The sequence below is a fragment of the Schistocerca gregaria genome, chromosome 8, assembly GCF_023897955.1.
Source record: "Schistocerca gregaria isolate iqSchGreg1 chromosome 8, iqSchGreg1.2, whole genome shotgun sequence".
In the NCBI taxonomy this organism is placed as follows: domain Eukaryota; kingdom Metazoa; phylum Arthropoda; class Insecta; order Orthoptera; family Acrididae; genus Schistocerca; species Schistocerca gregaria.
Window position 1 is genome coordinate 308524692 of NC_064927.1, and position 13576 is coordinate 308538267.

At 38.1% G+C, this 13576-nt stretch overlaps 1 protein-coding gene across 3 annotated transcripts in view; it reads right to left on the reverse strand.

Moving 5' to 3' along the window:
• The window catches only part of LOC126284277 (uncharacterized), a 112789-nt gene that overhangs the window by 21115 nt on the left and 78098 nt on the right, over positions 1-13576 (reverse strand). For all 3 annotated transcript variants that reach the window (XM_049983095.1, XM_049983094.1, XM_049983093.1), the window contains 2 exons: positions 11575-11746; positions 5336-5463 (listed from right to left, as the gene is read on the reverse strand). In XM_049983095.1, the coding sequence (XP_049839052.1) occupies positions 5336-5463; positions 11575-11746 (300 nt within the window). The remainder of the gene's footprint in view (positions 1-5335; positions 5464-11574; positions 11747-13576) is intronic.

Consider the following 13576-nt stretch of genomic DNA (forward strand, 5'->3'; position numbering starts at 1 on the left):
ACAAACTTGAAGCCAATGTCTACCATCTTATGTAGCCCAAAACATTAGATTCACCACATTTACACCTTCATGGTTCACGGAGGTGATATTTCCCTGTGATGTCACTCTGATCCGTCCATGCTCAGTTTCGGTTGCTGGGGATATCTATTGACTTTGCGGTTGTATCCCAAATAGCAACTGGTGCTCTGATTGTATGGAGATGTAATTTTTTTCATAAAAAATGCCAGCTTGAATAATTTATGGGTGTACTAAGCAATCCGATTGTTATGTAAAGTTTAAAGGAGTCACATCTTATTCGTAAGTGGAGCAGTTGAAGCAATATCTTCTTTCATGTATATAAATTATGCTTGCCCTGTCTGCTTTTACCATATTTACTCGAATCTAGGCAACACTCGATTCTAAGCCGCACCTGAAAAATGAGACTCGAAATCAAGGAAAAAAATAAATTTCCCAAATCTAAGCCGCACCTGAAATTTTAGACTCGAAATTCAAGGGGAGAGAAACGTTTTAGGCCCCACCTCCAAATCGAAACAATGTTGGTCCATTGTAAAATTAGAGACAATTTTGGGTCGAATGAATGATGATACAGCTGCAGTAGTTTGGTTCGAGTCGTAATCTTAGCAGTTAAGTTTTACCAGGTAGCTGTTGCTATGCGTCAGGCGTTCCGTCCGTATTTATATGGGTACCCTTCCTTTTTCACGTGCTTCAACTGGTTTGAATTGGTTGCTTATTTTTCTTTGATCTGATAATTGCCGTTCTCTTTGTTATAGGTGTTTACGTCACTCTAAGCTAAAAATGTATTACTATACTGCGTCATGCATTGTTTGTGGCATTCTGTGTTTACGGCCTCTCGCCGCTCGCGGAAGGAGTCGTCTAACTAGTGAAACAGTGGCAAGAGACCGCTATTTGTTATTTGTTGTTACTTGCACTGCTTCTTTTCTTTGATAATGATCAACAAGAACCAAATAATAGATTGCGTATGATTGAAGATGTTCTCAACGAGAGTTTAGCGAAAAATTTTCTCTGTTTGAAAATCTTTGCAGACGCCTCTTTAGTACATTACATTCTGCACATTAATTAGAGTCATCTTAGATTTAAAACTCTAGTCATTTATGACTGTATCTCTATTATGCATAAGAATAATGTGAATATATAAAAATGACGTGATATGTGTATTCTTCCGCATTTGCTGTTGTCTCACTCTAGTTTCGTAGTTTATTAGGCAGACGGAATTTAAATGAGATAGCAGCAAACACGAAAAAATACATGGCAAAATGTTTATATTTGTATTATCCTTATGGTGAAGAGAATATTGCATGTGATTCACAATTCATAAAAGTTCCTATTAGCAACCAACTCTTCCCACAGGTAGGAAAAAATTCAGAACGTAGAGTTGGCCAAATGACAAACATCCCTAACAATCTTGCCAGTCAGATTTTCGTAGTACATTGAAATGCTGCAACATTTGAAGATGAACAATATGGAATTTGTATTTACTTCGATGGATAATGTATGAAAATGCAGTGGTCGACACTCGGGGCAGAGGAAAAAAGCTTGTCTTCCACCTTTTCTAATTTATTTACTGACGCAGAGGTTTTGGTGTCAGTATTTATCTTTGTGCCTGCAAAGCATGCCTGTGTAGCGCTACATATATTCGATGACAGAAGTTAGTTGTGGCAGCACCTACCAACATTTTTCAGAACTTCCGCTTACTTTGCACTCGATTCTAAGCCGCAGGCGGATTTTTGGATTACAAAAACCGGAAAAAAAGTGCAGCTTAAATTCGAGTAAATACGGTATTCATTTCTGTGTTTTGCACTGCCTTCCGCCCTGCAAACAAACCATTCGAGCCACACTGTATCGACTATCTCGCCTCCGCATAACACACGGCTACCTGACCACACTTACTGTTGGTGCAGCATCCCATGTCTTAAATTTCTCCTGCTGGTATTTATTCATTGTTCACATTTCCTCCCAATTTAAAAAAGAATCTGGCTGTAACAGCCAGTGACAGGGGTCATGTGTGTGTGAGGTTTGTGTGTATGATTATATGAATGTGTGTCTGCTTCCTTTCTGAAGAAGGTTTCGGCCAGAAACTTACGTTCACACTCTTTTCCTAGTGCTTCCTTGTTGCTCAGTGAATGAGTAGCAATCTATCTGTTTTTCAGTATAGTTATTGCCTCGTGAATATTGTTGTAAATAATCCACTGGTATATCATCCACTGCATATCAACAGGAACAATCATGTATATAACTACAAAATCAGAAGAAAAATATGACATTCATTATATTATATTAAGGTTGCCTTAGCAAACACAGAGGTTTCACAATGCTACAACCAAAAGTTTTGATCACCTACTGGGTGATGTAAAATGCCTGACAGACAGCAGAGGAAAATTTGAAACTAAACTGAAAATGTTTCTCTTTGACAACTTCTCCTGCTCTGCAAAAGACTGTCTATTACTGTAATGTGTAAATGGCTACTGGTAGGAATTACTAACATCTGTCTGTCTTTAATTAAGAAACAAAAATCTAATAAATGATCAGCATGGAGGAATATTTACAAAACAACGTTAATTGAGAATAAAATGACTTGCTCCATATCATTATGAGTTATCATGCAAATGATGCATGGGACACGAAATTAACAAACCAGCAAACTAACTATTGGTACATCACAAAGAATGGTATAAACTTATATACTTTAAAAACCTCAGAATGAAATTCAAAAGTAAACTGAAGCAGACAATCAAAGTAGACACACATTATAGTTGGGATATGTTTGGTTATGCCTGAAAAACTGACAGTTACTGGTGAGAAATATTCCCACAAAATAAACAAATAGCCTACTGTTGGAAAGGTAGGCCTTTGTGTTACACAAGTTAGGCTATAATTACTTTAAAAAATTACTTATGGACATGTTAAAGGAAAATATCCATTTTACAGGGTCTAAGTGCTTGAGACCATTCTCTTAATCACATTTATAGTATTGCACAAAGCTGGAACATGCTTAAAAAATTATATTGTGTTTTTATCCCGTAAATTGCTGTTATTGGTCACACACTGAATGACACCTCACAGGCAAGTGAAAAGCTGTGTAAACTACAGTGAAACTAATGCCCTGACAATCTATTAAACAAGAACTCTAATCTGCATGGATATACGCCTCTATGCTGTCCTGTTTCTATGACACTTCAAAAATCGTTAACTTTGTTGACATGCAACAGACATGACAGCATACCTTCTGTCCTCTGTCATTGCTCATGTTTATGGGCTTAAAAAACAGACCTTCATATTCAAATCTGACACAATACTGTTGAAACAACTGCATACAGTACTCACATATATACTTTGCATCACACAATGTAAATCATAAAGATTGCCTGCAGAACTAAAAGGCACGAAGTGAAACTGTAGGGCCTGAGCTTTCTTTGAAATTTACACTTTACACAGTGCACAGAAATTCACATCCCCATATGTTAAGACTCCAATGCCTTTCACCGTATTTCACGGTTTTCGGTTTAATTCACTACGTTGATCAATTCTTGCTTTTATCTGGATGTGTACAAAGAAAAACTCTCTTAAAAACACATGTTTTAACATATTATTTGTCGTCATACCATGTTGGAAAATAGCACAATTACCTTATACCCAGACATCAATTTCAATTTTTTTACAAGTTTTTACTTGCTGTTACACATCTGTGATTTTGTAAGAAGTGATGACATTCATTATTATAAATTATTGAGTAAGCATTGTATTGTATATTTAATTTCCTTCACTTATACAGATTTTGTAAATGTATTTGATATGATTAAGGTTTTTAATCACATATGCCAATTACACATGTTTTTGTATTATTCTGGAAGTTTTAACATTTTCTTCAGTTTTGGGTTCTTAAGTCTGGACCACATCAAAATGTAAAATAGGGGTTTCGCTGTAGTTTTAAAAAAATACTTTTACGGAAGAAGGATGAGACTGTGATAGTTCAATTTTTGTTCATATCTTCTTCAGATGAGAACACTTTTTTTTTAACTGTACAGATTCTACCAAGAAGTAACTATGCTATCAAGCATGGACTCAGTAGCAGTGTTTTGTACTGATGCTTACCGAACAGTACAGCAGAGTTATGTTACCAAACTATCATTCATGATAACCAGAAAAAGAAGCTTGTATGATACCTAGAAAAAGAATTAAGATTACTGTTCACCATGGCCCGGAAATGTGTGACTTGCAGGTAGCTTGTGGCTCATGTTTTCAGAATGCTGCTCACTGTCATGGAGTAGGGATCAGAAAATCAGAGGTAGGTAAGAAACCATATAACAACCTCTGATCCTGGTCCAAAGCATAACGTACAAAATCATTGCAACACCGTTCCTTTTCTCATACTTGAAATACTTCATGTACCTCATCTGTAATTACTCCCAAAGATGGCAATGATATATTGATATAGCATATATACTGATATTTTGTAGAAATAATTCCCTTGTTTATATACTGATATTATACTATCAATAAGAGTACACCAGTCTATTACAATTCTATTGTTATGTACCTTTATAAGTAGTCAATATTTTTCATGCATACCATCAAATGTTATTGTCATTGTCTTCAGTAAAAAGACTGGTTTGATGCACCTCCTACTGAGCAAGGTGGCACTTACTTTCGGAAGGACGACAGTTCAAATCCCTGGCCAGCTATCAAGATTTAGATTTTCCATGATTCCACTAAATTGCTACATGCAAATTCTGGGATTTTTCCTTTCAAAAAAGGTACAACTGATTTCCTTTCCTACCCTTAACCAATCAATGCTTGTGCCCCATCTCTAATAACCACATTGTTGATGTGATATCCCACTCTAAATCTTCTTTCTTCTTCTGATTTAACTCATGTGCAAGTATCTTCATTCCTGCATAATTACTCCAACATATGGTCATTTGAACCTGCTGACTGTATCAGAACCTTAATCTCTCTCTACAAAATTTACAAACTCTTCTTTCTGTTAAATAATTAACTATACCTTGAAGCTGCTTTCAAAACATTGAAAATATCAATATTTTGCATCCAATATATCATTAGAATGGTCATCATTTACATTTTCATTAATAAATGAATAAAGTTATACGAATTTTTTAAACTCTAGATGGAGTATATGCTGCATTGACTATATATGACAAGTTATGAGTAAATGAACACTAAGCAGAGAGAGAGAGAGAGAGAGAGAGAGAGAGAGAGGGGGGGGGGGGGGAGGGGGGGGGGGAATTAAGGGAATGGAAACTGGCTGAGCAAAATACATTGCAAGTGTCTCATCCAAGTGAAAGTTGATGCCTTTTACCTGAACAGTAGGAGCAAGCTTTCCATCAACAGTAAACATAGGATCCCGACAGCTGGGTGCTGTAGGGCCAGAGGCACAGCTGTGGTCACTGTGGGCTTTCTGCTCAGCCTGGCTGCTGTCCTCCAGATCTATGCACAAAAGGCAGCTCTCATTCTTTTATCTCAAGACCAAACTTTATTTTGACACAGAATATAAGTCATAACTTGCGGATATTAGTTCAAAAGGGCATGAAGCATTATGAAGAAGATAACAACATGTAGGTGCAAATTTATGAAGTTGGGTATGTTTACAGGATGCAATGTTTTGTTTTTTCTCTCATTCAAAGTATTTGCTTGTATGACAAATGTCATGAGCTTATCTATGTTAAAAATGGTTATCATTCTATTGAAATCTATTTATCATTTAGTTCAAACTTAAAATAAATGTATATGTGATCAGAGCCTTCATCAGTGTATATGCTTATTCCATGGTTTTTTGTGTATTAAGGACCATGACATTTTGGCAAATGACTATTCTGTCATCATCAGATATTGTTGATAGAATGATACATCTGCTCCATGAGGGCAGTATTTATGCTTGCTGGCCCCGAGTTTAAGCCTCACTGGCCCGACACCATGCTTGTTTGTCAGACTACATGCACCTAAGCAACTACAGAAATTCTTAGAACATCTGAGTTCCATCCATAAAAACATTCAAGTTTAGAATAGGTCTGATGGCCCACTTGCCCATAGCATATAACATAAGCCAATGCATATGAATTTACATCTCCAAGGCTCCAGCTGCCATTATCCTTCACAGAACGGCATGCTGAACACTCTAGTTGTTGTTGTGGTCTTCAGTCCTGAGACTGGTTTGATGCAGCTCTCCATGCTACTCTATCCATGCTTGTTTGTCAGACTACATGCACCTAAGCAACTACAGAAATTCTTAGAACATCTGAGTTCCATCCATAAAAACATTCAAGTTTAGAATAGGTCTGATGGCCCACTTGCCCATAGCATATAACATAAGCCAATGCATATGAATTTACATCTCCAAGGCTCCAGCTGCCATTATCCTTCACAGAACGGCATGCTGAACACTCTAGTTGTTGTTGTGGTCTTCAGTCCTGAGACTGGTTTGATGCAGCTCTCCATGCTACTCTATCCTGTGCAAGACTCTTCATCTCCCAGTACCCACTGCAACCTACGTCCTTCTGAATCTGCATAGTGTAGTCATTTCTTGGTCTCCCTCTACAATTTTTACCCTCCAATACTAAATTGGTGATCCCTTGCTGCCTCAGAACATGTCCTACCAACCGATCCCTTCTTCTAGTCAAGTTGCGCCACAAACTTCTCTTCTCCCCAATCCTATTCAACACTTCCTCATTAGTTATGTGATTTACCCATATAATCTTCAGCATTCTTCTGTAGCACCACACTTCGAAAGCTTCTATTCTCTTCTTGTCCAAACTATTTATCGTCCATGCTTCACTTACATACGTGGCTACACTCCATACAAATACTTTCAGAAATGTCTTCCTGACACTTAAATCTATACTCGATCTTAACACATTTCTCTTCTTCAGAAACGCTTTCCTTGCCATTGCCAGTCTACATTTTATATCCTCTCTACTTCGACCATCATCAGTTAGTTTTACTCACTAAATAGCAAAACTCCTTTACTACTTTAAGTGTCTCATTTCCTAAGCTAATGCCCTCAACATCACCCGACTTAATTCGACTACATTCCATTATCCTCGTTTTGCTTTTGTTGATGTTCATCTTATATCCTCCTTTCAAGACACTATCCATTCCGTTCAATTGCTCTTCCAAGTCCTTTGCTGTCTCTGACAGAATTACAACGTCATCGGCGAACCTCAAACTTTTTATTTCTTCTCCATGGATTTTAATACCTACTCCGAATTTTTTTTTTGTTTCCTTTACTGCTTGCTCAATATACAGATTGAAGAACATCGGGGAGAGGCTACAACCCTGTCTCACTCCCTTCCCTTTCATGTCCCTCGACTCTTATAACTGCCATCTGGTTTCTGTACAAATTGTAAATAGCCTTTCGCTCCCTGTATTTTACCCCTGCCACCTTCAGAATTTGAAAGAGAGTATTCCAGTCAACATTATCAAAAGTTTTCTCTAAGTCTACAAATGCTAGAAACGAAGGTTTGCGTTTCCTTAATCTAGCTTCTAAGATACGTCGTAGGGTCAGTATTGCCTCACGTGTTCCAACATTTCTACGGAATCCAAACTGATCTTCCCCGAGGTCGGATTCTACTAGTTTTTCCATTCGTCTGTAAAGAATTCACGTTAGTATTTTGCAGCTGTGACTTATTAAACTGATAGTTCGGTAATTTTCACATCTGTCAACACCTGCTTTCTTTGGGATTGGAATTATTATATTCTTGAAATCTGAGGGTATTTTGCCTGTCTCATACATCTTGCTCAACAGATGGTAGAGTTTTGTCAGGACTGGCTCTCCCAAGGCCATCAGTAGTTCCAATGGAATGTTGTCTACTCTGGGGGCCTTGTGTCGACTCAGGTCTTTCAATGCTCTGTCAAACTCTTCACGCAGTATCGTATCTCCCATTTCATCTTCATCTACATTCTCTTCCATTTCCATAATATTGTCCTCAAGTACATCGACCTTGTATAGACCCTCTATATACTCCTTCCACCTTTCTGCTTTCCCTTCTTTGCTTAGAACTGGGTTTTCATCTGAGCCCTTGATATTCATACAAGTGGTTCTCTTATCTCCAAAGGTCTCTTTAATTTTCCTGTAGGCAGTATCTATATTACACCTAGTGAGATAAGCCTCTACATCCTTACATTTGTCCTCTAGCCATCCCTGCTTAGCCATTTTGCACTTCCTGTCGATCTCATTTTTGAGACGTCTATATTCCTTTTTGCCTGCTTCATTTACTGCATTTTTATATTTTCTCCTTTCATCAATTAAATTCAATATTTGTTCTGTTACCCAAGGAGTTCTACTAGCCCTCGTATTTTTACCTACTTCATCCTCTGCTGCCTTCACTACTTCATCCCTCAAAGCTACCCATTCTTCTTCTACTGTATTTCTTTCCCCCATTCCTGTCAATTGCTCCCTTATGCTCTCCCTGAAACTCTGTACAACCTCTGGTTCTTTCAGTTTATCCAGGTCCCATCTCCTTAAATTTACACCTTTTTGCAGTTTCTTCAGTTTTAATCTACAGGTCATAACCAATAGATTGTGGTCAGAGTCCACATCTGCCCCTGGAAATGTCTTACAATTTAAAACCTGGTTCCTAAATCTCTGTCTTACCATTATATAATATATCTGAGACCTGTCAGTATCTCCAGGCTTCTTCCATGTATACAACCGTCTTTCAAGATTCTTGAACCAAGTGTTAGCTATGATTAAGTTGTGCTCTGTGCATAATTCTACCAGGCGGCTTCCTCTTTCATTTCGTTGCTCCAGTCCATTTTCACCCACTATGTTTCCTTCTCTCCCTTTTCCTACTACCGAATTCCAGTCACCCATGACTATTAAATTTTCATCTCCCTTCACTATCTGAATAATTTCTTTGATTTGATCATACATTTAATCAATTTCTTCGTTATCTGCAGAGCTAGTTGGCATATAAACTTGTACTACTGTAGTAGGTGTGGGCTTCATATCTATCTTGGCCACAATAATGCGTTCACTATGCTGTTTGTAGTAGCTTACCCGCATTCCTATTTTCCTATTCATTATTAAACCTACTCCTGCATCACCCCTATTTGATTTTGTGTTTATAACCGTGTAGTCACCTGACCAGAAGTCTTGTTCCTCCTGCCACCGAACTTCACTAATTCCCACTATATCTAACTTTAACCTATCCATTTCCCTTTTTAAATTTTCTAACCTACCTGCCGATTACGGGATCTGACATTCCACGCTCCGATCCGTAGAATGCCAGTTTTCTTTCTCCCCGCCCGGAGATCCGAATGGGAGACTATTTTACCTCCGGAATATTTTACCCAAGAGGACGCCATCATCATTTAATCATACAGTAAAGCTGCATGCCCTCGGGAAAAATTACGGCCGTAGTATCCCCTTGCTTTCAGCCGTTCGCAGTACCAGCACAGCAAGGCCGTTTTGGTTATTGTTACAAGGCAGATCAGTCAATCATAGAGACTGTTGCCCCTGCAACTACTGAAAAGGCTGCTGCCCCTCTTCAGGAACCACACGTTTGTCTGGCCTCTCAACAGATACCCCTCCGTTGTGGTTGAACCTACGGTACGGCTATCTGTATCGCTGAGGCACGCAAGCCTCCCCACCAACGGCAAGGTCCATGGTTCATTCTAGTACACAGGGCATACTCCGTATCAGATGACTGCTGTGAAAACACCACATAATGCCAGTTTTCACCAACTAGAGCTTTTTTATGGACAGTGAAAGGCGACCTATGACTCAAAAAAGGTGTGGTGTACTAAGTTCTGAGAGAATGCAGAAAAATTTACATTGAACAAACAACCCACACAATAAAAAATTAATGTACAGAACACAAGCACCACATCTGTTTCTTGCAGCCCAACAAGTCTGCAATAGCAGAACACTGGTTTGAAAATGTACATAAAAATGAATTACCAGAAAAAGAAAGTTCCTAAATCTTGGGACTCAAATTTCAAAGTAGCAATTAAAATGTGTGACTGATAATCTGATCAATGTGGAAACAGGCTTCCAACTGAGCAAGGCACGGGAGCCAATACTAAGCTCCATCTATGCAGAGTGCAAGACCTGGACATGAGATGCAACAAGGATGGCGGGTGGAAGGCAAATGAGACTCCCCACCACCAAGCAAGCGTGGAGTGGAGTCGGCAAGGCCCAAACTCTGGACCAGCAGGCATAAATAGCACCAGCACACAGCAGATACACCATTCCATAAGCATCACCTGATGGTGGCAGAATGGTTATTCATTGAAATATTGTGGAACTGTACGATTGGATCTGGCAGTACCTGTGAGAACTTTAGATGCTAAATGCTTTTGCTCAATATAACAAAAACCATATAAATAAGTGACTGAAAATGAAAGTCATTTACTAACTCTGAGGGCATTATGCAACATGGAGAGGTTTATTATCTAATACAGGACAGAAACTGTCTCCCATGACCTCTCCTCAACTTATAAGATAAATTTTAGTGAGAAGAGTATCCTCCAAATAAAGATTAAAATTACACATTAAATTTTGTCCAACTAGATACTAATAAATGTTAATGAATACATAACAAACAGCAGATGTTAGTCAAATACCACATATAGCAATTCTTGTTGTGGATGCGTATAGTGCATAATGAAAAATGAGTTGTGCAAAAACAAGTAGAAGGTAATGTGGCAGTGAATTTGGTAAAAAACTGAAATTTTCATAAAAGTTTCATGAAAAATGAGTCCAGATATTCATTATATCTACAATTCAGTGTATATCTGACAAGTTATAAAGAGGACATGTGCAATGTGGTATACTGAAATTTCTACTAACCTTTTTATTTTTTTATTTTATTTTTTTATTTTTTATTTTTTTGGACACACCCATACAGCCATATCAATAATGTAACATCAGTTATGAAGATGCAAACATAAGGACAGTACAACACCCAGTCTCTGAGCAGAGAATATCTCTGACCTGGCTGGGAATTGGGCCCGGGCTCCTTCCGTTAGCAACCCATTGCACTGACCACACAGCTTCCAAGGCTTGGATGATGTCCTTCTCTAGGGCTAATAAGTACTGCATAAAAGAACTGCTCAATTTCAGTGCCCGTACAATGTAATCGACTGGGGCAATGTTGCCATGCAGGTATACAAGATTTGTATGTGTATGTCATTCTGTCTATCTGTCTACAAAAAAGGATATCATCTGACATCTTAGCAATGTCTATTTGGCTATCGACTGATGAACACCTGAACTATACAAAACAGTATAGCCAGCTGGGACAATATAGCCATGGATGTGTGTATGCATTTTCTGAAAAAGGCCATCACTCAAAAGTGTAGAAATTTTTTCAGTCTAGTTATGTGCCACTGACAGCTCAATGCCTCTACTATATGTTGAGTTGTTATGTTTTCTTGTTCCATTATTTATATTCCCTACAGGATCTGGCATCTTTACCACTAGACAGATTTCATATTATGTACTTCTAAATGTAATTACAACAAAGATGTCATAATATCTACTGGTGAAAATGTAGGTCCTTTTAGATGTTTGTTGGCGTGTTACACAAAATGAAATACCTGTTCCAGAGGAGGGTCCTGGTGGGGGCTGTACACCTTCAGAGCTACCAGTCTTGACAACTGTCTCCAGTGTGGCATCCAACTTCAGCAGATAGGGAGTCAGCCTGGACATCAGCAAAGAGTAGTGTGCGCCTGCTATGTAGCCTGACAGACGTGCAATGGCACACATTATCTGTCAATCATAAGAGAAGGAAAAGAGATGTTGTAACACCACACGAAATTCCATCATTTCAATTTTCTTCTTTACAAACATTCATTAACCTGAAATGGTACACAGAAAAATTGGTTCTCAATACTAAACATGAGTGTTGGAGTACACCAACAAAAACTTTCTTTTTTTTGCTTGTAATTCTTTTAATTATATCATTATACTGATGAAGCATTTCTTTGAAGAATGAAGTAAAAAATTATTTTATTCCACAGCTTGGCTATATTTTCGTTTGATGTTCAAGACACAAGAACTGCAGAACTGCCACAATTTTTTGGGCTTTACTTTGGAAGTATTGCAGTGTAGCACTTGCAGAAGCCACAAATAGCCAGCAAGTGCAGGTGCCCATGGGCATGTGCACTCCTTGGACAGCTGTCAGCAAACCAACTGACAGCTGCCCAAGAAGCGCACATGCCTGTGGGAAAAAAATCTTTGAGACCAGTTGACAGTGCTACATTAATTTGTAACATGAGGGTTACTCGATATACGCAGGTCTGAAGATGACATAATGTAATGTTGAAACTGGTTGGCTAATAAATGGTATTGTATTATTGGAAATCGTCCAGCCAAAGTCCTGGACGATAGACTTATTAACTATTTAAATAAATACAAATCCTTTTCAACACGTAGTTTGGTTTGTGATCAAGAAAAGGCACTGAATCAGCAACAGCATATCACTAACAAGGTGTCCTAGAAGCATTGGTTAAAGTGAACTATACAAAAGGTACATTACTCAATCTAACTAAATCATTGGATACAATGATCACAAAATACAAATTGGAAATAAGGGGTGGGGCAGTGGTGGTTGACAGTGGTGGTGGTGATGGTGGTGGTGTTGGTGGTGGGTATTAGTGAAGAAGTGGTTCCAGTCATATCTAGAAAACAGAGTACAGCTGACTGAAATTACACTTACTCTAACTTTATATATACAGGCGCACCACACGGTAGTGTGCTACGTCTAGTATTGTTCCTAATTTGCATTAACAATTTCCCACAAAGAATCAAACATGGACGAAGTACTGATCTCTGACTGGTCACTATAAGTCTAAGACAGAATGCTGAAGAAATGCTTAGCAGTGTTTATAAGTGGGTAACAAACAATGAAGTCACACTTACTATAAAGAAAACATGCACTATGAACTTCATACAATGTGTGGAAAGCACCAAATTTCTTGGAATACTTGTTGACTGTTGATTAAAGTGTGAAGAGCTTGTGAAAATACTCAGTAACAGAAACTCTACAGCATGATATGCCCTCCAAATTCTTTTATCAGTATGAAATATTTCATGAATTGCTTGTATTTATTCTGTTATTAGTTATGACATAATTTTTTGGGGCGTGGACAGAAAAACTATTCAAGCTATAGTCAGACTGCAGAACAAGGCAATACATTTAATTACCATGAGTAGCAGTATGGCTCACAGCCGTGAACTTTTTAAAATTCTGAAAATCTTAACTGTCACTTGTGACTATATTTCTTGTTGTTTAAGGGGAAAAAAAAAATTCTATTGTATTTATTTTCCTTTAGTTGTACCATGAAACCTTGCTTTTTGCCAACTTTCATGATTCTAAGTCATCGGGAAGTACCCTATAGCTTTTAATGAATGAGTTTGTGAGTATCAATGTAATTATGTAACGCAAAAGGCTGTATCTTTTCACAGCATTATCTTAGAAGCTTAAATTTATTACACCAACAATGGATTACATTGTCGCAGAAGAAGCTGAGTAGCACAGTCACTGTGGTGTAGTGGTTATGATACTAGATTGTTGCATGGAGGGTTGCGAGTTCAAGA